The sequence below is a fragment of the Dermacentor variabilis genome, chromosome 1, assembly GCF_050947875.1.
Source record: "Dermacentor variabilis isolate Ectoservices chromosome 1, ASM5094787v1, whole genome shotgun sequence".
NCBI lineage: Eukaryota > Metazoa > Arthropoda > Arachnida > Ixodida > Ixodidae > Dermacentor > Dermacentor variabilis.
Window position 1 is genome coordinate 114,913,950 of NC_134568.1, and position 24,607 is coordinate 114,938,556.

Genomic DNA, 24,607 nt, shown 5'->3' on the forward strand with positions numbered 1-24,607 from the left:
CCTTGTGCTATCTAGGTGGTGTTGGAGTAGCAACGCCAGTAGTGATGTCGTTATTCTCCGTCACAGTCGAGCGCACGCGCCGCAGTTTCTCTCCGGCTCCCTAATTGGTAGGCCACGCGTCATACGTATTCCTTAGGAGCAGGCAGCGTTCGATCAGCAACGCCGCGAGCAGAACCGGGAACAAGGTCGTCTACGCCGTGCCGATGCTGCCGCCCGGGCACAAGAACAGGCTCGTGCAGCCGAGCGCAAGCAGCAACTGCGCAGCCTACAAGCCGTCGTTTAATGAACCGACGGGATTAACCCAGTTATAAACACCGGGGCCGCACGTTTCAGCTTCGCTGGTTAACCATCAGTATGTAGTGCTTGGGCGGTGATTTTCTTTCTTTCTAGAATATTTTTTTATTTTTCTTCATTCCAACTTACTGATCAAATGACAGAGATCACTACCCTGCTTGAGTGCATTCTATATATGAACGTATGTACACATAGATATGAAATTTTCTCGTCTTAGAATCGAAAGCTATTGCTTGACATTTATTGTGGGAGCTCGGGAGAGGGTTGGGTTTCGGCGCTGAGGTTTTGCTCAAGCACACCTGCTAAATGCCGAAACGATTTTGCCCAAATTTAGAAATATTGCGATATTTTGCTTAGCTTTGTGGAAACTGCCTTGTTGTGAAAACGTTAAGTTCATCAGTCCTTTTTACCTTGGCATGGGCATTTCAGTGAATGCCATTTCATCGAAAGCTTTTAATAGGAACCTCCTTTGCAAATGTCTTCTTGATAACTAAATTTTATTTTTGCTATGTCAAACTGAAAATTTGCATTGTCAGTGTACAAGAGGAAAATAAGATCGAAGAAAGAGGAAAACACTCTTCGTTCTGCCTTATGTATATTTAATTCAATTTATTTCAAACGTACAAATCTGAGTGCTAAAATTAATAGCTTCACAATTGTATAAGCTTACGAATGAGCATTTCTTATTCCGTCTCGAGCAAGAGTGCCAGTGCTTTGAAGACAGCTGGGGCTCTCACATCCTTTTACGCCTCCCCCCCCCCCCCCCCCCAGTTACCTTCGATTTTGTGTATTACGAGCGCATCTTCTTTGGACCAAATGGTAGAAACGTGTACTCGCTGTGGGTTAAGGTTTTTGACCCCGTACCTTCGGTGTATACGCTAAATTATCATAAACCTAGAATTCCTGCTAAAGCTAATAGGATAAGCGACAAAGTCAAACGTATCGAAAAATAACTTTATTTTGTAGGAACTAAATATATAGGCAACGTTTCAATGATGGATGATGATGAATACTGTACAAATGTTCATTATATGGCACGGCCGAGTGACTGGTGTTATGCTACGTCGATTTCAGTTCAACGAAGGGTGCTTCCTAGGTGTTAATTTGATTTCAAGGCCTTGAATGGGCTTGAGTATAAGCTCCATGGACAGTTCAAGCTCGTCGATGGGGACTTTCGAGCTGACATTGAAGCGACGTATAATGTGCGTCAGCAGGACTTTTTCTTCTCTCAGTGCGAACTTTTGACCTGCAGAGAGAACAAAAATAACGAAAAAGAAAGAACACTTTAAAAGGCGGTGTTATACTGAGCATAAATTCAGTATACTGCATAGAGTTTATTCTTTAGTGCTGTATATCAGCTGTCTTTGCATTGTGATGTTAAACAGGGCTGCGATATTGTAACGACGCCTTTTAAAATACCATTGCTTTTCACGCTTTTTGAGCTTCGTCAATGGTGAAAGCGACGCTCTGCCCGCGTTATCAATGAGATCAGCCGACCGTGAACGGTGGATGACAAGACTAGCGCAGAATCGTGCGGAAGGAATTGCTACATTATACCAGCCCATGTATTATACTTTGTTAGGACGAGTTGCGAGTATGAAAGAACGAACACAGGAGAAAAAAAAAAACCGAGGTATACGGAAACCTACGTCGTATTTTTCCTGTGTTCGTTCTTTCTTAGGCGTAACTCTTCATAACATAGCCATGCACCAACTCGCCCAGCAAGAAGCTCTAAACTGTATAACACATTGCATTTCGCCGTACTATCCAGGCGTTTGCAAATAGGGCTACTAACTAGCCCGCTGAAATAAAAATTTCGTCAACAGGTATTATTTGCTTTCAGGAATGTTCAACCGTCGATAGAGCTGTTTTCCCGTATCGAACAATACAGTTCGTACGCGATAGAGTGCCTTGTAAGAACACGCTAAGGCGGGGGACCAGTATAAAAAGGCTCTTAGGAACGACGTCCTGCAAACTCGAGGTCATGTTCGTAAGAGCAATTTTCTGAAGTATGGCTGGCTCTGTACGTCGGGCAACGGAGGTCTATATTCACACAGTTCGTAAGCTATATCATCTCATAAGAACATGTGCCGGCCAATCGGGGTAGCGAACTGCAATATCGAAAGCGGTTGGCTAATGGCAAAGCAATCATTAAGAAAGAAAAGCGGCTTGAATTCGCTCTCTGATTATGCGGCACCTTTTCTTTATTTGGTTGTTTTGTACGCGTTACGTGTGTACGTATTTTGTAACAATTCTGTTAATTACCGGATCTCTTTACGTGTCTTCAATGTCTTGCACAAGTCGCATCCCCGCTATCGGCACGGGATCGGCCACTCTGCGGGATTCATCATGAAAAATAAATCGAATCGGACGAAAAGGATTCGAACAAAATGCGGCGCCTGGTACCCAAGCTCGCGATGAATGAGCCAACAACATAAGCATATGTCCTTTTACGCGCATAGCATGTACGTACATTAGACTGGTCGCTCTCGAGTGCTCTATATAGTAGGACCGCGCGGCGTGGTTCACATCCATCTTGTGATTTGTGCAGCACCCACGAAACTCGACACGACAGAACAGGAAGTGCACAGGACGTCTGTCGCTTCCGTCGTCTCTGACGTTGCGAGTTTCGCGAGCACTGCAAAAATCACAAGACGAACACGTACGAGCTTGCTCAGCTTTCAATCCTAATGCGGTTTACATTCAGGTGGTCGTAATCGAGCGCAGGGAACACGTACATTCGCCTCGTTCCTTCAGAGAACCGTGCTCCAGCTCGGAGCGTGATCGCGATCCGTTAGAATGCCGATCACGTGGCTTCCCCAATTGCTCTAGGAAGCGCGCATGCCCGAGCCAAACGTTGGGCATTCGTTCTGTGGCTCCAATGTCGAGACCATCGCTCCTAGCCGAGTCGGAGCACGGTAGGAACCAGTCGACTGTACCATAGTCAATGCGCGGCCCCGAGAGCTGACGTCGAAGTTCAGACGCAAGCGATATTATAATGCTAGCCCTTACCAAGGCAGTTTCGTGGTCCCGCAGAGAAAGGGGCGAACCCGTAGGTGTGCATGCTTTTCGAGTCCATGAACCTCTCGGGTTTGAAGCTATTCGGGTCCTTGATGTACCTCGGGTGTCTCTGAAGGAAGTAGAGAGCCACGACTGCCACAGTTCCGCGAGGAATGGTGTATTTTCCTGAAAGAACGGAAAAAAAAAGAAAGGAAAAAAATGCTCTGCTGAATTCCGAACGGCATGAAATTTGCCGTGCCTGTTTATGAACAGCATAAAAGTACTTTTTTTTTGGCTTTTGTCATATGCGCCTCAATGCCACCGTAAAAATGCACTGTTCCGCTTATTTTTTTAACAAAACGCTCTTTTATGCATTGAAGCACGAAAATAATTGGAACGCCTGTGTCTTTCGTCCCTCACTTGGGGAAATATCATCCCGAAACTAGTGTCACCCTGGAAATTCATTTCAAGTGGATACGTATTGCAATCTCTACGGCAAGGATCCGTAAGTTGCAATATGTGACGTAAATTATTTCAGAAGAAATTAGGGAATTTTCGCTAATTAATTAGTTGAATATGTGTTTCTATGTCTCATGCTAGTATAATGTTCGCCTCTTTGAGTAATCCAGCTCAAGGACAATAAGGATACTATCTGCCACAGGCAATTTTTAAACATTCTGTAAACCTTAAAAATTGTCACCCCATATAGTAATATCCTGCCTAATACAATTAATTCCTGAATTAGATTCTTTGCTGATGACTGCGTAATTTACCGAGTTATTTCTAACACTGCTAACAGCATAATTCTACAACAAGACCTTAATAAAGCTTCGTCTGGTGCGCAAAATGGAGCAGACGACATAATCGCAATAAATGTAAGTTAATGCGAGTTTCACGTTGAACCAAACTTAAGATTCCCAATTATCTTATTAACAGCTGAGTCTTAGAAAATGTTTCATGTCGTAAATATTTAGGCAATAATGTTATCTCTAATACGTTTTGGTAGACTCATGTCAACCACGCAGTTAACAACGCCATCGGTCACTTCGGTATCTACGCAGACATATTTAGGCGCCTTACTCATTTAAACTTCTCTATGAAGCCGTTATTCGATCAAAGCTCGAGTACGCAGGCTCCGTTTGGTATCCCGCTATTGACATTCTCGTGAATATCTTGGAATCCGCCCAAAATCACAGTGCACATATCCCATTTCTTCAGACTATTCGCACACCTCTAGTGTGTCATCCATTAAAACAATTTTAGTCCCACCAACACTTTCATCACGTCGAAAACGTTCCGTTGTACTACTATTTCATAAGATCTACCATAATACACAACTAAAACATCATCTCATTTCACAACCATCCTATATATCAAACAGAGCCGATCACCAACGTAAAATACACGTACCATTCTCCCGGACAAAACTATTTCTTGACTCTTTTGTTCCCAACATTCTTCTCGAAACCCTACTTAAATAAATTAAAAAATAAATAAATAAATAAATAAATAAATAAATAAATAAATAAATAAATAAATAAATAAATAAATAACATTTCTTGGCAAGAGCAGCTGCTCGCGCGCCAAGAATGAGGGTATGATAGCGCCTTGTGCAGCATTTCTTTCCGCTTGCTCTCTAACACAAGCTGCTCCGTTAATACGGACATGACAGAAAGTGACGGCACAGTTGCCGTGAACAGAGGGGAAAGTACAGGAACCTCGAGGTAAAAACCGCACCGTTTAGGCTTTTAGACGGTGGAGTCCTAAACTAAAATAATGGTTTTCCATTATTTCTAGCACAGCCTAGGTGTCTGTATAAACCTTATTGCTTTTTGCTCCATTATGTTTTATTTCGAAAGATAAAAAAAAAAAAACATGCATACGATAACGCGCATTTTCGCCTTCTGATCTGAGTTACATACAGCGAGAAGATGGCACAACGGGGGCGGCAAAGCAAGGCAATAAATTAGGCATTCAACATAATTTTACTACTCTAGCTAGTCCGACACTCTAGAAAAGCTTCTGCTGGGTAATTTCTGAAGACTTAACAGTGAAATTTGATCTCCTGCAAAAATTTCGAGAAATTAAGTTAATCGTCAAAGGCAACACTCGACTCCACGTATGTCTGAAGCTAGTAACTGCTTTTTTGTTACAATGGCAGAATGGTGTCTGGGCTGAACTATTTCAGCTCGGTTTCGCCGCAAGCAAAAAGTGATTTCTGAAACGTCAAATAGCACTCCTTAGCACAGCGCGTGGTAGCTGATGCACGTTTGGTGTTCATCTTATATTCAACAACGCCAATTTTGGTAAAAGGGAAGATCAAATTTCGTACATCACTTACCAATTTTCAGATCCCTTGCGACGGTGCGACCTATAATAGACCCTGGTGGATAAAGCCTCATGGCCTCCTACGAAAAGGGTTAAAAAAAAAGTCTTGATTAAGGTACGACATGACCCCACTCTGTGCACCACAGCAAACCAGACTTCAGACTGTGTCGATCAGGTATTTTGACTGCTTGAATATGTGAAACCTTAAAATCACAGATAATGATGTATTCACAAAAACAATTGGGGAAGATCGGGGGCAGGCGCGATACACCGTGAAAGATATATCTAATGTATGCATTGAAGTTCCCTCCTTCCACGTGAGGCTTCTTCTTACGACAACTTTAATACGCGCAAATAATCGAGTGGTTAATCAATGCTTCAGGATGTAAGACGAAGTCACAAGAATTAAAATAGGTGTAAAAAGAGAGCACATTGTGAAAACGGACATCAGGAAGTGCGTCGCGATCACGAAGACGCCCACTGCTCCCTTCCATACGAACTATGTACAGATAGTTTAGACAACCTGGTGGGGGGGATTTCAATTTCAATGTTAAAGAATTGCATAATTTTACTTAAATACACATTTGTAACTATAGATAGCGCAGACATCACCATGGACGCCAGACACAGCAGCAAGAGAATTTGCATTCCAGTTTGTTCGAGTCTCTAGACTAATGGTTACGAAGAATGCAAATGCAAATAAATAAGCATCGTGCTTTGACGTCGGTTCAACTGTAGCAGTCAGCATGATACTGAAAGATATAAAGTTCTGATTGTAGTACTTCACGAAGCTTGTCGCAAAAACAAAGGACCGTGCGAAGGCTGCTGCGCAGCTAACATGCAGTCTCCTTTAAGGGAACTCCTTTTCTTTCATTGTCATCTCGCACAATCATCACAGGCAATTGGAATCTGGGCTCGCCTAATGTAGAACATTTGCAAACTAAAAATATTTTGCACCAAAACAACACACACAAGAAAGTGATGAAAGAAAGCGCCCGTGGTGTCGTCGTATTTTTTGTGTGTGTTGTTTTGGCGCAAAATCTTTTTAGTGTGCAAGATCACCAACTAGCCCAGCAGTTAACTCTTCTATAGAACATTTACATTTTGCCATCTGAACGTGATTGTTTGAAGGTTAGAGCTGGGGAAAAATATATATTTTTGCTTACGATTGACATCTTGAGTAGGGGTTACGACGTACCTTAAGCACACACTCCATGTAGGTGAGATTCTTCAGTTTCTCCGCGGTAAGGGGTTTGTCCCAGTCGTCTCCGCAGACTATGTCGATCTCCTCCTGAACTTTAGCTTGAATTTCCGGATGATGACCGAGAAGGTAGAGCGCGTAAGCGAGGCTTGTCGCCGTCGTGTCGAAGCCCTGGATTTGAGGAATCGCGAGAGTCACGTTTTGCAGTCATCCTAGAATGCTGAGGAAGCTAATCACCTCTGACATTATGGGAATACGAATCCTACTAATATGGCGCAGCAGTGCGGAGCGGGGCTGGGGGGGGGGCGCATTGAGAAAACTGCACATGGAAATACTTCAGAACGATACCAAAGCGCTAGAGCAACTAAAATTGCATCTTCTTTGGGACAAAATAAACTATAGACCACTCGCTCGTCTCAGTATGTAAATGGGAACAAATCGAACGATGACTCTGCCAGGGCTGGTCACCGTGTACGGTGACAGCATCCCGGCACATGGTGCTGCATCCTGTAAATTATCAGTGGAAACGCCTCCCATGGGGTCAAACAATTTTAAAAGATAAAGACCGCCACTCGAAGGGGTGCTTGCTCGCACAGCGCAGAAGCGTAAGAGAAACGTGCGTTAGCTTTCGTTTATGGAACTTCTAACAATTATTGTATTTCGCCGTACGACTCCTTTCTTTTCATTGCTTAAAAAAAAAGAAACACGTCTCTCGTAAGACATGTCCAGGCCGGCAACAAACAGATTGTTGAGGTGGATCCACGTTGCGCGCGCTCACAATGACACTTAATACAGGGATGGTCTGCACCTGCTCGAACACTCGAAGAATGTCAATCTATGCTGAAATGGGGGTAAATTGCACGCACTGAGTACTCAAAACTACCGTATTTAATCGGATACAGGTCGAAGATGAATATGTCGACCGCTATATATTGAACTCGCCGATAAATAAAAAAAAGTTTTTCCGATATAGGTCAACCCCTATCTTTTTTCGAAAAATGAAGAACTTTCAACATGACACAGCTTTATTTACCATAAGCTTTGCTAGTAAGTCTCGCTAGTTGATGCCACAAACTAGATCTTCTGCGGAAATTCCAGAGAAGTCGTCCTCCTAGGATGCTTCGCAGGCGCTCTCGGCCACATAAACGATTCGTCTCCAGACTGGCTTTACGGCGGGCACGATGCAGGAACCCTGTTAGCTCCGTACTTTTGCAAGCTTTGGTCACGAATAGAGATCGATAGCTCATTCTGGGTAACATTTCTGAGAGAGAGAAAGAAAGATCGACCTATATTCGAATAAATACAGTAGTCAGTTTTACCTTGACCAGAGGCTGGGCAAATGGGAAACGCTGCAATACTGAACGACGGATGGCGCCGCCGCCTTGAAGCTCCTGCGGAAACTGGTCCGTGACGTCATCGATTTTTACGGCTGCGTCCGCTCGAGACTAGGTAAACGTTTGGCGGTAAATAAAGATTACGCTGCTTTCTAAAGTAACCAAAGACTATACTTGGCAAACTTTGAGAACTTTGTCAGCACAAAAAAGAAAAAAAAAACCAAGTACGCGTAAAGAAACTTTTAAATCAGTCAAGTTACCATGACGCGTTAAATTCAATTAAATGAATTTGGGAGTTCATTTTCTATCTAACTAACCAAGCTCTTTCTATCAACGTAATGCAAATATAGTTTCGAAAGAATACGTGTCCAAACTGACTCGCTGAGGCTGTTTAGTGATCTCTTTTTGAGCGCCGGACATTAAAGAAAGGGTAAGGTCTCTACCGATAATCAGTATTCGTCTCTTTCCTATTATAATGTGAGTATGAGCTATACAGCTTCACGTGCGCCATAGGCTGTGACCGGTGGTGTTTCCGAGGCTTACCCCAATTAGAGTAGACAGCAGCTCGTCTCGGAGGGCAATTTCTGTCATTGTGCCCTCGTCAAGGCACATTCGGAGAAGAATTTCGAGGAAAGAATTCTTCGAAACAGGGTCTCTGATGCCTTTTCGGTAGTCGGCTATCCTCTTCTGCAGGATCTGTAAATTGACCAAGATTGCTCGCCGAGAATGCATTTTGCGCTACTAGTTTTACTTGCTTGCGTACAAGCTGCAACACCGGCAAAATGCGTAATCTTGAAGTTGCATTTTATAAAGCCCGGATATTGGATAAAAAAAAAAGAAAGCTTTGCAGGGACGTAACTTATACGTGACTACACCCTTTATACTTTATTTAATTCGGAGGCATTTAAAAAAAAGAAAAACACTGTGGCAGATAGCGCAAATTTGTCTCTTCGTGCAGCTTACTGGGACACGCCGGAATTACTTGCGCAACAAATGACAATGAAAAGTTTGTTAATTAACAACAGTTTCAGGGAATAAGTTATATTTATCCACTTTAGGGCACTTATTGTCGTTGCAGAAATGAAGTCGCATAGCAACGAAGTCATATTCACCGAGCGAAAATTCCTAGACTAGCAGCATATGCCCTACACTAGCACCACATATATTCGCCCTCAAGATCTGCCAAAAATGAATTGGAGTTACGCTTAGTTTCCCATTTGTAAGCGAAGTAGCCTAGTTAGGAAACAATTAATGAAATATATTCTGAAAAACTATGACATTGAAATGGAAATAATGCGGCCTATCAAATTTGTTACAGCGGTAAGATGATCGTACAGTTCCTCTTTGAACATTTGGATAGGGGCTTGAATGCGGCTCTAAATAGCACGCAGAAGTTAGTGCGCATGAGTGGGCACTTACGTTATTCACAAACTCCTTTGCCTCTTCCACGTGTTTTAACATCTGTTTGTGCTCTTTGCTGAATGCATAGATGGTATCGAACCAATGGTGGAAGTTGATAACGCGGTTCACCATGGTGTCCGAGATTCTGAGGGTCCAAAAAAGGAAAAGAAACAAATGCCTGGGCATTATAGTAATTATTTTTCACAAAATATAGAATGTTGATTACTTATACAAGAATGTGATGACGACTTACGCGTCGTGAATTCTAAGGTACCCGGTACGTTCGATGTCATCTTCATCGTAATCAATACCCATCGATGTTTCTGCAAAAGCAAAGAAAGACAGAAAGAAAAGAAAAACGTTAATCTCTCTTTGTATGAACGTTAGCAGCAATTTAAATAAATATGCAAGGCGTTTTCTAGCATTGCTTTTACAATTACCTTCACCTGTTATCTCATGTGCGCACGAAAGTAAAATTTGTCAATTGCAATAATTGAGGAGCGGGGGACGAGAAGATGTCCATCTTTTAAATTGAACCGTTGGTCGACTTCTGTAGGAAGGCAAAACTTTATTCTTGCATATTAACATCACAATTAATTTCTTCCACAAGTAGAAGCCTTTACAGCTACCATTACATTAAGCTTTTCGCCTTGCTAAAGCGCGAGCTATGTCCATATAGTAATGCATGTAGCAAGAAACTTACCAAAGAGCACTCCGAATGCAGCTGCGCGAACAATGGGGAGGACGTTGAAATATTCTCCGTTCATGGAGGCCACCTTGTGCACGAGCCTCTCGCCTCTCTTGTTCATGATGGGTATGTAATCGTCGAGAATGCGAAAGTGGAAGGCAGGCGTTACTGCCCTCCGACGTGCTTTCCATGCTTCGTCCCCCCTGACAGGAGAAAGCAACAGAAAGAATGAAGAAAGCGTAAGCGGCGTCATTCAACTACACATTAACGTGCATAGAGTACCGCGCAGTTGAGTGGGATGGGTCATATAGACCATGGAAGCCGTAGCAGCTAGTACTGCGATCAGTTTGAATGGCTTCTGCTAACTTCGGTGCACTTACGAAGAACATATTGCCGGGCCCCTTATGCTTGAGATTGTTTTTTTTTTCTTTTCTTTGCATGCTGTCTGTGTTGTCACGCTTACACCTCTGCGCGAGATGCGCAATTGACCTGCCAGATTGTTATTTCGTCGAGGATTTTGTAGCTCCTAAAGCGATGGTTGTCATCGCAGCACGTATGCACAAAAAGCTCTTACGGTAGAATTGTTCTTAAGAAAAAATTCTGGCCAATCCTGATGCTGACAATATTATTAACGAAGGCGGCTGGCCAATGGCAACTGACCCTTATGAGTGAAATTTTTGTGAATTCTTTATTTATCAAGGGCACGAAAAAAAGAGGGTGGTTAGATTTTAGCAAACACGGCATTTTGCTCAAACTACATCATGCTCGGGGACATCACGAACCCTTCACACTTTTTTTTTCGTATGAAATCAACGTCCAACCGGTGCATCGTTAATTCCTAAAGCTTTGTACCATACACATTTTTTTTAAAAAACGTAACAAAAGGCTGCAGGTGGTGAATGTACAGTGCGTTTAAATTAACTTGAACCAAACTTTAATATTATGCAAATGCTACGCGGCAGCTAGGGCACAACCAAGGTAGTGTTGTTTGCCGTCGCTTGGAGATACTCAGATTATTTTTCCATTCCGCCTAATTAGATAATTAGTGATGATTAAATAATCAACATCTCAATTATTATAATTAGATAAAAAGTGTCAGAAAATTGTAGAGCAAAATAAAAAAAAAACTCCCGGTACAGCTTTCTGTTGCTCAATACGTGCTGGATAATTTTTTTCCAAGCGTGAAAGGAGCCCGCAAATACACGAAAAGCGCCTCGAGCGGCCAATCGCGCGGTAATTCGTGCATATTCGCGAGCTTTTTTCATGCTCGGAAAAAACACTTTTATGTAGCACGTATTGAGCAACAGAAAGCTGTATCGGGAATTTTTCGTGTTGCACTACAATTTTCTCATTGACACTTTTAATTTAATTATAATAACTGAGAAGTTAATTAATCAATTAGGACTAATGAACTAATTAGGCGGAAAGCAAGAATAATTTGTGTGTTTCCAAGCGAAGGCAGATAACATTACTTTGGTTCGGTCCAGCTACGTGGCATTTGCATTATCTAATGTTTGGATCAAGTTACGTGAAACACCCTGTGTAGCTAATATTAAGAACGCTGTTAAAAGAATGCACATCACAGCTATTCAGTGAGCAGCCTGCTTGCACAAGCACATTTGCGTGACGCTTCTCCGTTATGCGTCACGTCGCGATTGTGCAACATCGCAAACTTGGAGCGTGACCCATCTGATAGAGTTGTGTAAGCAGCTACACGAAAGTGAAAACTTGGAGCATTGCCCTTCTATCTCAGCTGTCGACACTCTGAGGGGCGACTGTTCGCTGCTTGGGTTCCATTACAAAAGGAGCGCGTATACATAAGAAAAAGTACATATTTGCTTAAGCGAATACATTAGCACATATGCATCAACAGGTGATTCTGGTAGGAGGCAAATTAAAAGCGAAAGCAACGTGCTTATCAGTTCTTAGGTGCCGGAAAATATTCCTTCATGTTCTGCTGCAGCGCTTTGGTGGAAGAATATGAATATAAAAACATAAGAGCTATAATTTGTCATCTCTTAGCCAAGAGTGGCCGTACAATACGCTTGTAACAGAGGTCTACGTCAGACGGACGTTGCTGTGGTGGAAACTGCGACTCGTACGAGATGAACCCGTTGTACGATACGAAGGAAAAGTAGAGGTGAGGTGTTAATTTCGAGACAGTTAGGTAATATACATCATTTACTGTGGACGCTGTCGATTCAGCAAAGAATGCGTTATGGCTCGAACAACGCTTTGATCCGTGCAATTAATTCTGCTTAGGCACGAGAAAAATATTTCCTGCTAAGTTCTTCTCGAAACATGTTTTTAAATAATTCCCATAATTTTGCACATACTATCCGACATTAGCGTAACCACGCATACGTGCCAAGTAAATTTCGCGTCAAACAGCAGCAATTCTAAAGCACTTTGTGTGAAAAAAAAAAAAAAACTCACAGCGTCAGTATACCTTCGCCAATCCATGGCTTCATCATGTTGTAGAAGAAGGCCTTGTTCACGTTCTTCGTGTCTCCCAAGATAGCCTGCATGACAGTGCATGTAAACAAACAGGGATGATCTTTCCTCTGTGATTCCAGCTAGTATCAGCAAAACCATTCTTCCAAAACACTGCAAAGTTAACTTGATATTCTACTTAAAGGTGTTTAAAGTCACTCCAAAGGAAAGTATTAATTTCAACTGTATGGGTCGACTATAAACTTCTCAATGACAATACGTCAGCTCGTATTGTGTCATGTGTTCGGAAAAGAAGAAGCTCTGAAAGACCCATCATTCAAAAAGTCGCCCATCATTGACTTCCCGAAGCAGCTTTTGAGGCGTCACAAGTTTTGGAAGCGACTGGCCGTAGCTAGTTATTTGTTGATTCTTAAAGGATACATGGATTTATTCGAACGTCAGGAGAAACTTTACCAGCGAAGTTTCATGTGCGACCTGTCCAATGACCGCGAAATTTGTCAGGCTACGCAATGGTGTCACTGCTGCTGTGGGTTTGGCATTTTTTGACGTTTACCTGCGATTCTCCATGACAATAAGTAACTTTTTACCTAACACCGAACAAATCCTCGGAGTTCTAGAAGCGTAATTTACCAGAATAGCGAAAGCTAGTCTCCGTATTTACTTTATTTTTAACCTTGCTGTTTTATAACGAATCTTCAGGGCTTATCTTCCGCGCGAAGAATCGTCCCTCCAATGTGGTGGACAATATGACTCAAATTTTTTTTTTTTACATCTGCGGTAAAGGGACATGTGATTTGGAAAATTGTGTACCTTATTAAAATGGAAGCAAATGACAGTGAATTCGTTGTTACTTGCGATGATTAAAATGTGACGTTGGAGAGGAAAAAAAGGAAGCTAGTGTAATAACGTGCACGCTATCCGTATTTATAGGCAAATAGGTGTATATAGGTGCTATGTTACAACGGATAGTTTATAAATTAGTGATGCGTCAGACGTAGTTGAAAGCTTATGTCTGTAAAAGCGCCGGACGCCTGGTCCTTTGACGAGAAGCGCGCATGAGAAATAAAAAGAAGGCAAATAACTTCAGTAAGGACACCGCTACCCCGTTAGGTTTTCACATCTCTTCGCTGGCACCCCTTGTGTATTCTTTCTGAGTGTGCATCTAGCCTGTTCGTGAGGTGGGTCTTGACATCAATAATGCGGACAGCACGATCCATTAGTTTCTGTCTGACCAATAAATACATGTCCTAGCGAACGTTTTCTTTCTATGACAGTGTCTGTTACAGATGAATGCAGATAGGCCTGAAATAAGATTCAAAACGTCGCAGGTAAGCAAATGGTACCGACGCTCCTTCTTGTCTATGTTCGTTTGTTTGTCTATATCCACTGGTTTTCGCGCAACAAATTAAGTTTCAGGGAGAAATGCTATTTTGCTCATTCACATTGCACAGTTTGTTGCTACCTTCAATACGCGCGCACATATTCTGCATTCCCTGTATATGTCATGATTTTCTATCACTCGAGCTGCTTCGGCGTCAGAACGGTAGAAAATGGTCCCTATATATAAGTAGAAATACTTTTTTTCTTTTGATTACACTAAGTGACGTGGCTGTTCATCGGACACTGAACGAACCTTTGATTTGAGTAAGCAAGATAAAATTTTACTCTTTACTACATATGTACCCCGTGCTTTTGCCGTCTACCAGCACTGCTTCTAGCGCCTTTTCTGCGCCCGTATCGTTGATCCGCAAAGACACAGAGGCCACGTGAAACGCGATTAACGCATGCAACATGTGGAGTGGCTGTTTAACCCGATGGGCACAAGCAAGCCTTCGCTAAGCAATCAGTCAAGGGCAAGGGCGGAGATAAGCAACTCGTCCAGAGAACAAGGCGAAAGAGATGCAGTCTTCGACTCCACGTAAGGGGCCATCTAGAAATTTATCTTTTACTGTCTGATTCAACAGCAAGCACGGTTACAGGGCACTATGTGTGGATATTGCTTGAGCGAGAGTGAAGCAATTTGAGCAGCGCCCCCATACAAGGAACTGAACCCATGACTCAAGCTCTTTGTCTTTACATTGCCGACCAGCTTCAGTAACTTTCGCAATTGCGAGGTGCCGCGCCCAAATTTAAAAATTTGCAGTGCACAGCCTTTTCATATCTTAGTGTGTCACTGCCTCCGCCAAGGAAACCCTTGCATGCAAGCTGAATGCGCATTACTTCGGCTACAGACGCGGCGTAACACGAGAAAATCAGTATTTTATTTATTTATTTAGTACATACTGCAGATCCTTCGGTCTTAGTAGAGGGGCACTAGAATACGCACAAATAATACTGAACAAATCAGGAACAAACGAGTACAAATTTATACAATTTTTAGTCACAGTGTGTCTGTAAACCGTCGTTCCAGTCCGATATTGTTCGGGGAAAAGGAAAATTTTAACGTATCAGTTCGAGCACAATAGGGTGTTAGTGAGTCAGGGTGATACTGTCTTATGTGCCGTGTTATTTCAGGCATTATGCAAGTCGATGGATCATTTCAAGCTTGTTGCTGAGAAGGAGGGAAAGGAATTCAAGCCTCAGCTGCTTTCGGCGTGATTCAAGAGTAAGTATAGAATTTTCTGACATAATTTTAGAGGGAGAGTCCAGCCTTGCGAATTTATGAAATATAAACCTAAGTGCCTTTTGCGGCACCCCTGACGTGATTGGAGGAGTGGCCGAGCTATGTTCACCAATAATAATGTACTGGGTGTGTTTGGTCGGATAAGCAATAATCCAGTTTATGAAAATGTCAGGTATGCCAATAATTTTAAGTTTCAAGATTAATTTGCCCTGCGGAACTTTATCAAAGGCTTTGGTGAAATCTAGGAATATTACATCCATTTGGCCATTATTGTCGAGAAATAAAGAAAACGAGTGAATCACTGATACCAATTGTGTTACAGTCGAATAACCCTTCCTGACGCCGTACTGAAGCTCCGTGAGCAGATTGCTTACAGCCAAGAATTCTTTCATATAGTCTTCCACAGTGTGCTCCAAGAGTTTGCAGCATTGTGATGTCAGAGAAATGGGACGATAATTTTGTCATCTAAATCGATCCCTCTTTTCGAATATTGGAACAACTCTGGTCACCCTCCAGTCATTCGGCAGTTGTCCCGACAGTAGTGAAGCAGAATTTTTTTTTACAAGAAACCTGTCAATAAGTTCAGGATATTGTTTTATGAAGACGTTCGGGATTTCGTAAGGGCCGTAGAAATTTTTAGTTTTTCAGGTTTACCAACATGTTGGCAATTCCAGCATAAGAGATAAAATCCACATCAAATTCCTGTTTTACTGGAAGCATATTAATGCAAACGTCTGACACTGCAAAGACACTTTAAAAGTACTCATTGAAATGCTGTGCTGTGTCTTCGTCATTAGTTATTGATGTGTCCTCAATTATTATTTGTGAAATCGGTTTCTTTTGTCGCCCCAATCAGCTCCTTTTATCGGGGGCAAGTCGTCTTCTGGTCGTTTACTTCATTCTAGAGAGTACTTGTATAACCCGATGGAGACAGCTTGCTCCGCTTGCACCTAGTGCGAGTTAACTTACTTTGTTGGGATACACGATAAGTCTCCCAACAAAGTAGGTTAACTCTGACTAGGTGCAAGCGGGGCAAGCCTTCTCCATCAGGCTATACGAGTACTCTCTAGAATGAAGTAAACGACCAGAAGACGACTTGCCCTCGATAAAAGGAGCTGCCACCGCCTCGTTGTCTTTTTAGAATTCAGAGTCTAAGTTTTGCTTTATACCAAGCGAATTAATTAACAAATGAATAGCTCCTTTGGAAGATAGTTACTGCATCTGTTTTATAAGGTTATGCTGTGTGTATTTGCATGCAGTATTTAACAATCCGAGCTTCATACGCGCCTGAGCGTGTAGTTGATTCAGCGATTTCGTTTCAAGCTTCTCTGCATTGACTAACCCTGATATTGCAGAAGGTAGAGCACAACGCTTACGATTTCTTTTTATGGCTAATAAAATATTGCTTTACATCGCAGGCATGTATATGTGACTTCATGAGCTGTCCTTCGAGATTTAATTCAAATGAATGGCTTATATTAATATTGAAAAACGTAAAACTGGTATAGGACCTTAAGGTACTGCTGGGAAGTCAGAGCAATTAAAAAATTGTTCTGCGTATGACAAATGGAACGCATTATCAAGTTCGCTTTACGTTTTGTTAGTGCCGTCCAAACTGATGCTGTGTGAATGGAATGAGGCAGAGGCGTGTTCTCCTTGATGGAAAAGCAACGTGGGTTTCCTTCTTGCGTCAGAGTGACTACGTGGCGATGCAAAGTAACGTGAAATTAGGTGCTAGATTTTTTAAACAGATTTTGAGAATGTCACTGAACTTCGAGCAGGAATGATATATGAAACAGTGCGCACCACGCAATGTCTTACGATTTCTTTTCCACGTGTCTCTGTAGTTCTATTACTGACAACAGGATTCCTTCAATGTTAACTATTTGCATGTGTTCGAAGACCCGTAATAGACTTTTGCTAAGAATGCATCACTTTAGGTATTTGCGTTATTTGCGCTCCGTCATCTCGGGTGACAATCAGACTGAAGATGCTCAGTAAGGTAAGTCTGCAGCCTGGATCATGATAATATAATAATAATTATTTTCTGATTCTATTCAGTTTCGCGTTTTGCCAATGGTCCGAGCACCCCGCCGTGGTTGCTCAGTGGCTATGGTGTTGGGCTGCTGAGCACGAGGTCGCGGGATCGAATCCCGGCCACGGCGGCCGCATTTCGATGGGGGCGAAATGCGAAAAACACCCGTGTGCTTAGATTTAGGTGCACGTTAAAGAACCCCAGGTGGTCAAAATTTCCGGAGTCCTCCACTACGGCGTGCCTCATAATCAGGAAATGGTTTTGGCACGTAAAACCCCAAATATTATTATTATTAATGGTCCGAACGACGCTCCGCCTACGTTATCACCAGGACCGGGCTGTCGCGAGCGGTGAATGCTAAGAAATAGAAACAAGTGAAAGAAACCCGCACATTATACCAATTCTGTGGCTGAATTCGAAGAAAGTTTAATTTGTAGGTGATTTCTGCCGTCCGCCTTCGCTAATAATATACTGAGCGTCATGACCGACCGGCATTTGCTCTTACGAACATTTCTAGCGCAAGAACTTTTACAGCGAAGCTGTTAGCCTTTCGGTGGTCGGCATTTTTCGTGTCCGTCCGAGAAAAAAAATCATTGTCAGCAATAACTCATGCCCCACTAAGCAAGCAAAAAATGCAATGGCTCCTCCCCGTCATAATGCAGAGGATAAAAGCACTCAGCAATGTGAAGCGAACAGTGCACACATTCATTGGGATCGAGCATCCAACGTGCAGAGGAGCGTACGTTTCAATAAAGAACACGCTAAAAACAAGCATCTATAACCATCAACAATAGCTCATACCCCCGTAAGCAAGCAAAAAAAACTTGCAGGAAGCAATTCCATTGCCACCTTCCCTTTAAAGAGGGATAAATAAAGTTTTTCATCATCATCATCATCATCATCATCATCATCATCATCATCATCATCATCATCATCATTTGTGCGGGTGCAATGAGACTATAGACCACTTTCTGTGTCATTGCCCGTCCTTTGGCACTCAACAACGTACTTTACAAGCGAAACTCAACCTGCTAGACAATAGAGCGCTCTCAGAAGGAAAGATCCTTGGACCATGGCCTATGCATTCTTGCATGCGAAAGGCCACAAAAGCCCTTCTGCGTTTCTTGAAGGACACTGGATTACATGAACGTTTGTGACAGTGGGGATTCCTCTGCGACTGACTGTGAATGACTAACTATTATTTTTCTTTTCTCTCCTTATCTGTTCTTCCCTTTTTCTCCTCCCCCAGTGTAGGGTAGCCAACAGGGCACGTCCTTGGTTAACCTCCCTGCTTTTCGCTCTGCGTTTCTCCCTCTCTCTCTCTGGGGGACGCTTAAGCTTCGCCTTTAAGAGTGGAATGCGATAGCATTCAAAGATCCCCGATTGCATCTCACACTTCCCGGCAACTGCAGCTTATGTAACCGTAATGTTTACCGGGAAGCGCTCTCAGCGAACGATATGCACGAAGGCCAGCTTTCTGGTAGAAACACGGCCTCTTGCGTGGGCCGATCCCTGAGGTAATGCACAGCCGCGCCAAAAAATTACATCACTTTCAGGTTTTTGTTATTGTTTCGCACTTTAATATTTAAGTCTGAGAAGATTTAACATGAAAGGCATGCGCGATCGGTGTTTTGTTTCATGACATTCGTTTGTCGACCGTCACTCTCAAAATTCCGAGGAATAACTTTGTCAAGAATATAAGACAAGGTGTGAGCAACTTTAGTGATAGAATGGTGTGGCAATATAACCCCCATATACCCCGTGTCATATACCAAGGCGGGGCATGTACATATACCTAAATATATACGGAAATTTTCGCTCACAGACAAGTCCTCCGACCCCGAGACCGACAGCCAATTTTCCGCAACACGAGGCCTTAACGCTGTCGCGTTAAAATGCACTCGCTCGTACCCCCGTAAGGCAGAGGCTATAAACGCTCAGCAAAGTGAAACGAACAGTGCATACATTCATTGAAATCACCCATACAACACACAGAATAGCATACGTTACAATAAAGAATTGAATACCCCCCTCGGCAGTTGCAGTGGTGGTTTTGCAACAGCTTCGCTGGAGATCCACTTTCTCAGGGCCGGGATGGTGAGTGAATTTTATTGCCAATTATATGGACACTCCAGGCGCATTTCTGCCGTCGCTGTCGACGTGGCGTCACCGTGAGCTTCCGTATAAATTCCACGGGCCGGGGATCGCGGGTTAATCTCTCGCACGCAACTGGGAAAAACGGGGAGAAAGCGCGCCGTCTTCCGTCGCCTACAAGGCTTCGGGGGGAGGCTAGGAAAGTGGGGGGGGGGGCGTGATCTACTCCGGGTGGCCCGGGCGGCCGCGAGCGCCCGGACGCGCCGCTGTATCTTGAAAGCCATCGCTGACAGGTACAGATTCTGCGCTGCGCTGTGTTTTCGCTGCTTAGTACCCATTGATGCGAGCGGCAGCACGAAGGTCGATTCGCTCGCTGCTGCTACCGCGTTTCCTCACTGCAGCGTTCTGACAGCAAGTTTCCGCGGTCATCGAGGGAAATGTGTTCATATTTGCTTGTGCTCACGTGATACCATGCTTGTTAATTTAGTTAGTATGCCTATGTTTACGAGTTTACGCCCGATAAAACTACTATCCTTACTTCGTATAGCTGTCCACTAATTTGCTGTCGTAATCGACGGTTCGCCTTTCGGGCGAAACTGCGACTTCTTTTTTTATTTTGAGAATACGGGCACCTGATGTAGCTCCTGGAAAGCTAGAACCTTTGGGTGACGGTCATGTAAGTTCTCTTAGGCATTGCTGCCGATTCAGAGGGAAATATTTTGTCTTTTTTGTTTTTTCCTTACAATGCCTTGGCCGCACTATGCTAGAAATATTGATAAAACGGAATAGACAAGCTAACTGACCACAAAAAGAAGCAAGCGTGGCTTGATAATCGAAAACAGCCAGCTAAACTCAATGGCTCTCTTTACCTTAACGTTGCTGGTTTTATATCTTATCACCGTTTATGCACCCGCTTAGACGTCCAACCTCTGCATCTTCGGAGCGCGCCCAGTCAACTGGTCGCGCGACCCTTTATAGATACAAAGATTCTGGGCACTTCGTCTCGTCGATCATCGACCCAGAAAATTAAGCGTGTTCTCATCACTGTTATGAAACCAACGGACCTGAAAGTCGCTTGTAGACACCCCATGCCTACTACGGTGCGAGTGAACTATCTGTCTTCGCCTTCTCCTTCTTGTTTCAATCCCTCATACCCTCTCCCCTGTGAAGGGTAGCAAACCGGATGTCTGCCTGGTTAGCTTCTCAGCCTTTCGTTGTTCCTTTCTATATCTCTCGCTTTATCACGGTTTTATTCGCATGATTAGGCAATTCAAGAGTTTCAGCGCATTTATGCTTTGTGTTATGTAAGAAATAGCAACGATGTTTAGAATCCGTTCGTATATATATATATATATATGTATATATATACATACATTCTGGCGGTTAATAAGCATAAGTCAATCTTGATAACAACGGTTTAAGCGCTCCACAACTATTTATTTTTTATGTGATGTGCGTTCTGATACCATGTTCTGATACCGAGGCGCTCTGTACAGGAAGCAGCTTGAGCGGAGGTCAGGTGCCGTTCAAGTATGCCACCCATGTCGCTTACGTCGTTTCTGGCAAATTACAAGGAGGTAATGCCGGCTTGACAACTTGAATTTAATTTTAGACAAGTGGTTCTCAGTTACCTCAACAACTTGCGGCGTGGAACCGAGAAGAAAGGCGTACGGGCCGTAGAAGGCAACTGTCACGTCCTGGTCTTCAACGGACTTGAACAAGTTCGTCAGGTACTTGAATGCCTCTGAATCGAGAAACATTGAGTCAATCCATGAGAATGTGTTTGTTGGAGAAGATGAGAAAATGAATGCTACTTTCATCTGAGTTGATCTCATCACAAGCTAAATGCGTGGATGATTTCGAACAATGCAAGCATATTTTTGAATTTGTCCAACGCACTGCTCAAGGGGCACGCGCGCCGTGTGTGGAATTGCTGGAATCATAGGCGGTATTATTGCAGCGCAAACAGAATGACAGAAACGCACCGACGCCATGCTATCACTCCTCGAAACATGGGACAACACCGAATCTCAGACAAGGCATGAAACATTGAGATGACGAGCAGTACAATGAAACGATAAAACAAGGCGTAGAAAATTGATGTTCTTATTTACAAATATTACTCCTACGTAAGACTGCTATGACTGGCAGATGAACGCTAGCAAAACGCAACGGTCAATGAGGCCACAAGGAGACTATATTGAAAACGCCGCCAAATCATTATGCACTGTTTCCCCCAGTCCCGAGTGAGTCCATGTGTATACGCTAAACATAAAATCAATAAATAAATCAATTAAAAGCGGTAACGGGACAACTTTAGCAAAAATGACAAACTTGCACTTATTTTCTTGACTTTCTTCTATTTCCACTACTTTACATTGTCCCATGTGAAGCCCATATCGGCGCTGTCATCATTTCGTTAGCACAGATGGGAGAGGTGATAGTCAGGCATGGTGAACGAATGCGGTCACAAAAACTCCACTCCCGATGTTCGCGAGAAGCGGATACGAATCACAGTGGGGACACTGACACCTTAACGCAGGAAACGCGAGCATTTATGCTGCTTTGCTAATAATGCATTGTATGATTGCTATGCTTCAGGCTTGGGTCTTTTTTATACTCCCCCACGGTTGCCTTCCGTAACATCGCCTGTAGGAAAGCATCCGTAAAAGCAGTTGCACATGGAAATATACTGCAGAAAATTGTTATCAATATTAAGATTCCTATCAATGATATCTTCGCATGCACAAAAATGAACTCCAATAAATTAGCGTATAAATGCTTCGAAAAAATAAACACGTATTTGTAACAATGATCCGGTATCATTCATTTTTTTTTCTTGCATTACTAGCGGACTCTAAATTCGGCGACGAGTGGGTTTGCTGAACACTGAATTCTTAAACGCCTTCACCGGTCACGAAAAGCACTTGCACCCCTTATAGAGCATTACCAGACTTAGAACTTGAAGACAGAATTCGCTGGGCGGATTACTCCGGCAGTAGAATAAGCGTACTCACTGACTTTCGTGTCCAGATTGGGGTCCATGGCCGACATCTGTTTGTACAGGTCGACAAGCAGCGTGAACGACTTCTGCGGCTTCGGCCTGGGCACATCGCGCAGGTACCAGCACATGCGCAGCCACTCGGCCACGCCGCGCACCACGCGTACGACAAGCGCCGCGGCGAGCACCCAGGCCACGGCACCCAGGGCCCACACGAAGAGGCCCTGCGTCCTCTCGAAAGTCCGCATAGTTGTCAGCGTCGAAATCATGTCTGACACAGACGTTCTGTTCTACCGGTGACTAACCCGCATCTGGTGTTACTCAAAACACGGGCCGATCTTTTTGTACCCCTTTCCCCAAACGGCCGTAGTTGGGCGTATTTCAACTTGCAGGGTCTTCCGCATCTATTTTCTTTTATTTGGGGACAACGTGATCGTGAGCGACCCCCCTGAAATCGCGTGGGGAGAGATTTACGCGGTGGCCAGAAAGAAAGGGGGTGGGCGCAGTGGGAGGGGGGAGAGGCGGCGTGATGCCAAGTCTGGGCACGGTGTCGCGATGATGCGGCGGAGGGGAGGGAAATGGGCACGTGCCCGTTGCCAGCCACCCGGTCGCGCGCGCACACCTGAAGCAAGAAACGAATAATATTCCACCTCTGACGGAGAACGGCGGCCCGATCGCGCGCGCGGAGGTCAGTGCTTGTTACAGAGTCGCGAGGACGTGTGTGACGGCTTAGGAGGAAGACGCATAAGCGAGGAAAAAGAATCGAATAGCATTCGGCTACGCCGATATTTCTATCACTCTCTTCCTTGCGTTGACCTTCTGGAGATTTGATAATGAGACGGCAGTCGAGCATGCTAGGCAATGAGTGCCGAAAGCAGCTCAAGGAGGCTTTGGTGCCGGCGCTTCGCTGTTGAGCTTTAAGTAGGCCTTTTGTTGTAATAAATGGACATTTTTACGAATACCTGTCGCTTAAACGTGCGCAAGGGAGTCTTGCTGCATAGTTGTGTCTTTAAAGGAAAGAACGAAAAAGCGTTCTAGACGGAACATTTCGCATGATAAATTTATCTGACATCCTCGCACGCAGTTTTGACATACTGGAACCTCCCATTGTTGCATTCGAGGTGCCAACGACATACTCATTTGTGTTTCGGAGCACTAGTGCGCCCTTTCGAAAGTTGTTTTAAACTTATTTTAAAGCGTAAGCATTATAGGGCTACTTGCTTCGGAGATCTGTCCGCCTGTAAGGCGTGACACGATGCACCCCATAGGTATACATGGGGTTCTATGGGGGTATATATGAGACTGCCTTATGGATACTACGACTACTACGTATAAGTACATATACATATATCGGCGCCTTAAAGCGCTAGCTGTGACAAGGAAAGAAGACAACAAAGTGGGGCGGACGCACGCGCTGAGTGTTTCAAAGAGCTGGTTGGCTTTCGAACGAGAGAAGGATGCGTGCAATTGTTGCCTAGCCGAAAATTGAATGGTCCCGTACGAAGGATTTAGCCTAACGTTCAAGGGCTAGGACTCTCTCTTTCCAAAAGTGTGCACTTGTGCGTATTTAATGGAACACCAAAGTATTTTGGAAGCACCACAGATTACTCTTTTTTAGCGAATTGAGTAGGTGTAGACCGCAATGGGGGGGGGGGGGGACCCAAACCACAGACCTGAACAGTTTGAATAGTTTTTGAATAGTTGAGGAATGCCACACGTTTTTACTAACAAACATTTTCGATGTATTCAAGTGCTCCACTGTGCCAGGTCGTACATTCAACGTTTTCACGGTGTACAAGCAACTTTCATATGGTGTTAAAATTATGAAACTATGAGACGAGATAATCTCTTCAGGCCGGTTAGTGCAGGTTGGCTGGACTTAGTACATCTGTAGGTGTGGCAATCGGTATCACACCATTTGTTTTTTTCGTGCCATTTTTCACCCGTGAGATTTCTTGCAGGTCAACCTGGGAAATATTTTACCTAACGTAGTGGTTTCATGAAATTTTTCTTTGTGACCATGTCTGTGGGGGTTTATGCGTGAGGTGTATTTCACGGTTAGTTTTCTAAAAGTAAGGTTTTCGAATGAATATTTGTAATGTAATGTAACCTTTATAAAGATTTAATATCGATGTTCCCGCCACCACTCTACGG

General features: G+C 43.6%; 1 protein-coding gene across 1 annotated transcript; it reads right to left on the minus strand.

The window, feature by feature from the left end:
• Positions 1-1,234: 1,234 nt before the first annotated feature.
• Positions 1,235-22,815, minus strand: LOC142583256 (cytochrome P450 4V2-like). Its single transcript, XM_075693651.1, has 11 exons — positions 22,470-22,815; positions 21,084-21,196; positions 12,683-12,768; positions 10,262-10,449; positions 9,812-9,881; positions 9,577-9,703; positions 8,701-8,853; positions 6,821-6,994; positions 5,636-5,702; positions 3,307-3,480; positions 1,235-1,540 (listed from the first exon to the last, which is right to left on the minus strand). Exons 1-11 carry the CDS (start codon positions 22,720-22,722, stop codon positions 1,365-1,367), a joined length of 1,581 nt encoding a protein of 526 aa, XP_075549766.1. The 5' UTR covers positions 22,723-22,815; the 3' UTR covers positions 1,235-1,364.
• Between the last annotated feature and the right edge of the window lie 1,792 nt (positions 22,816-24,607).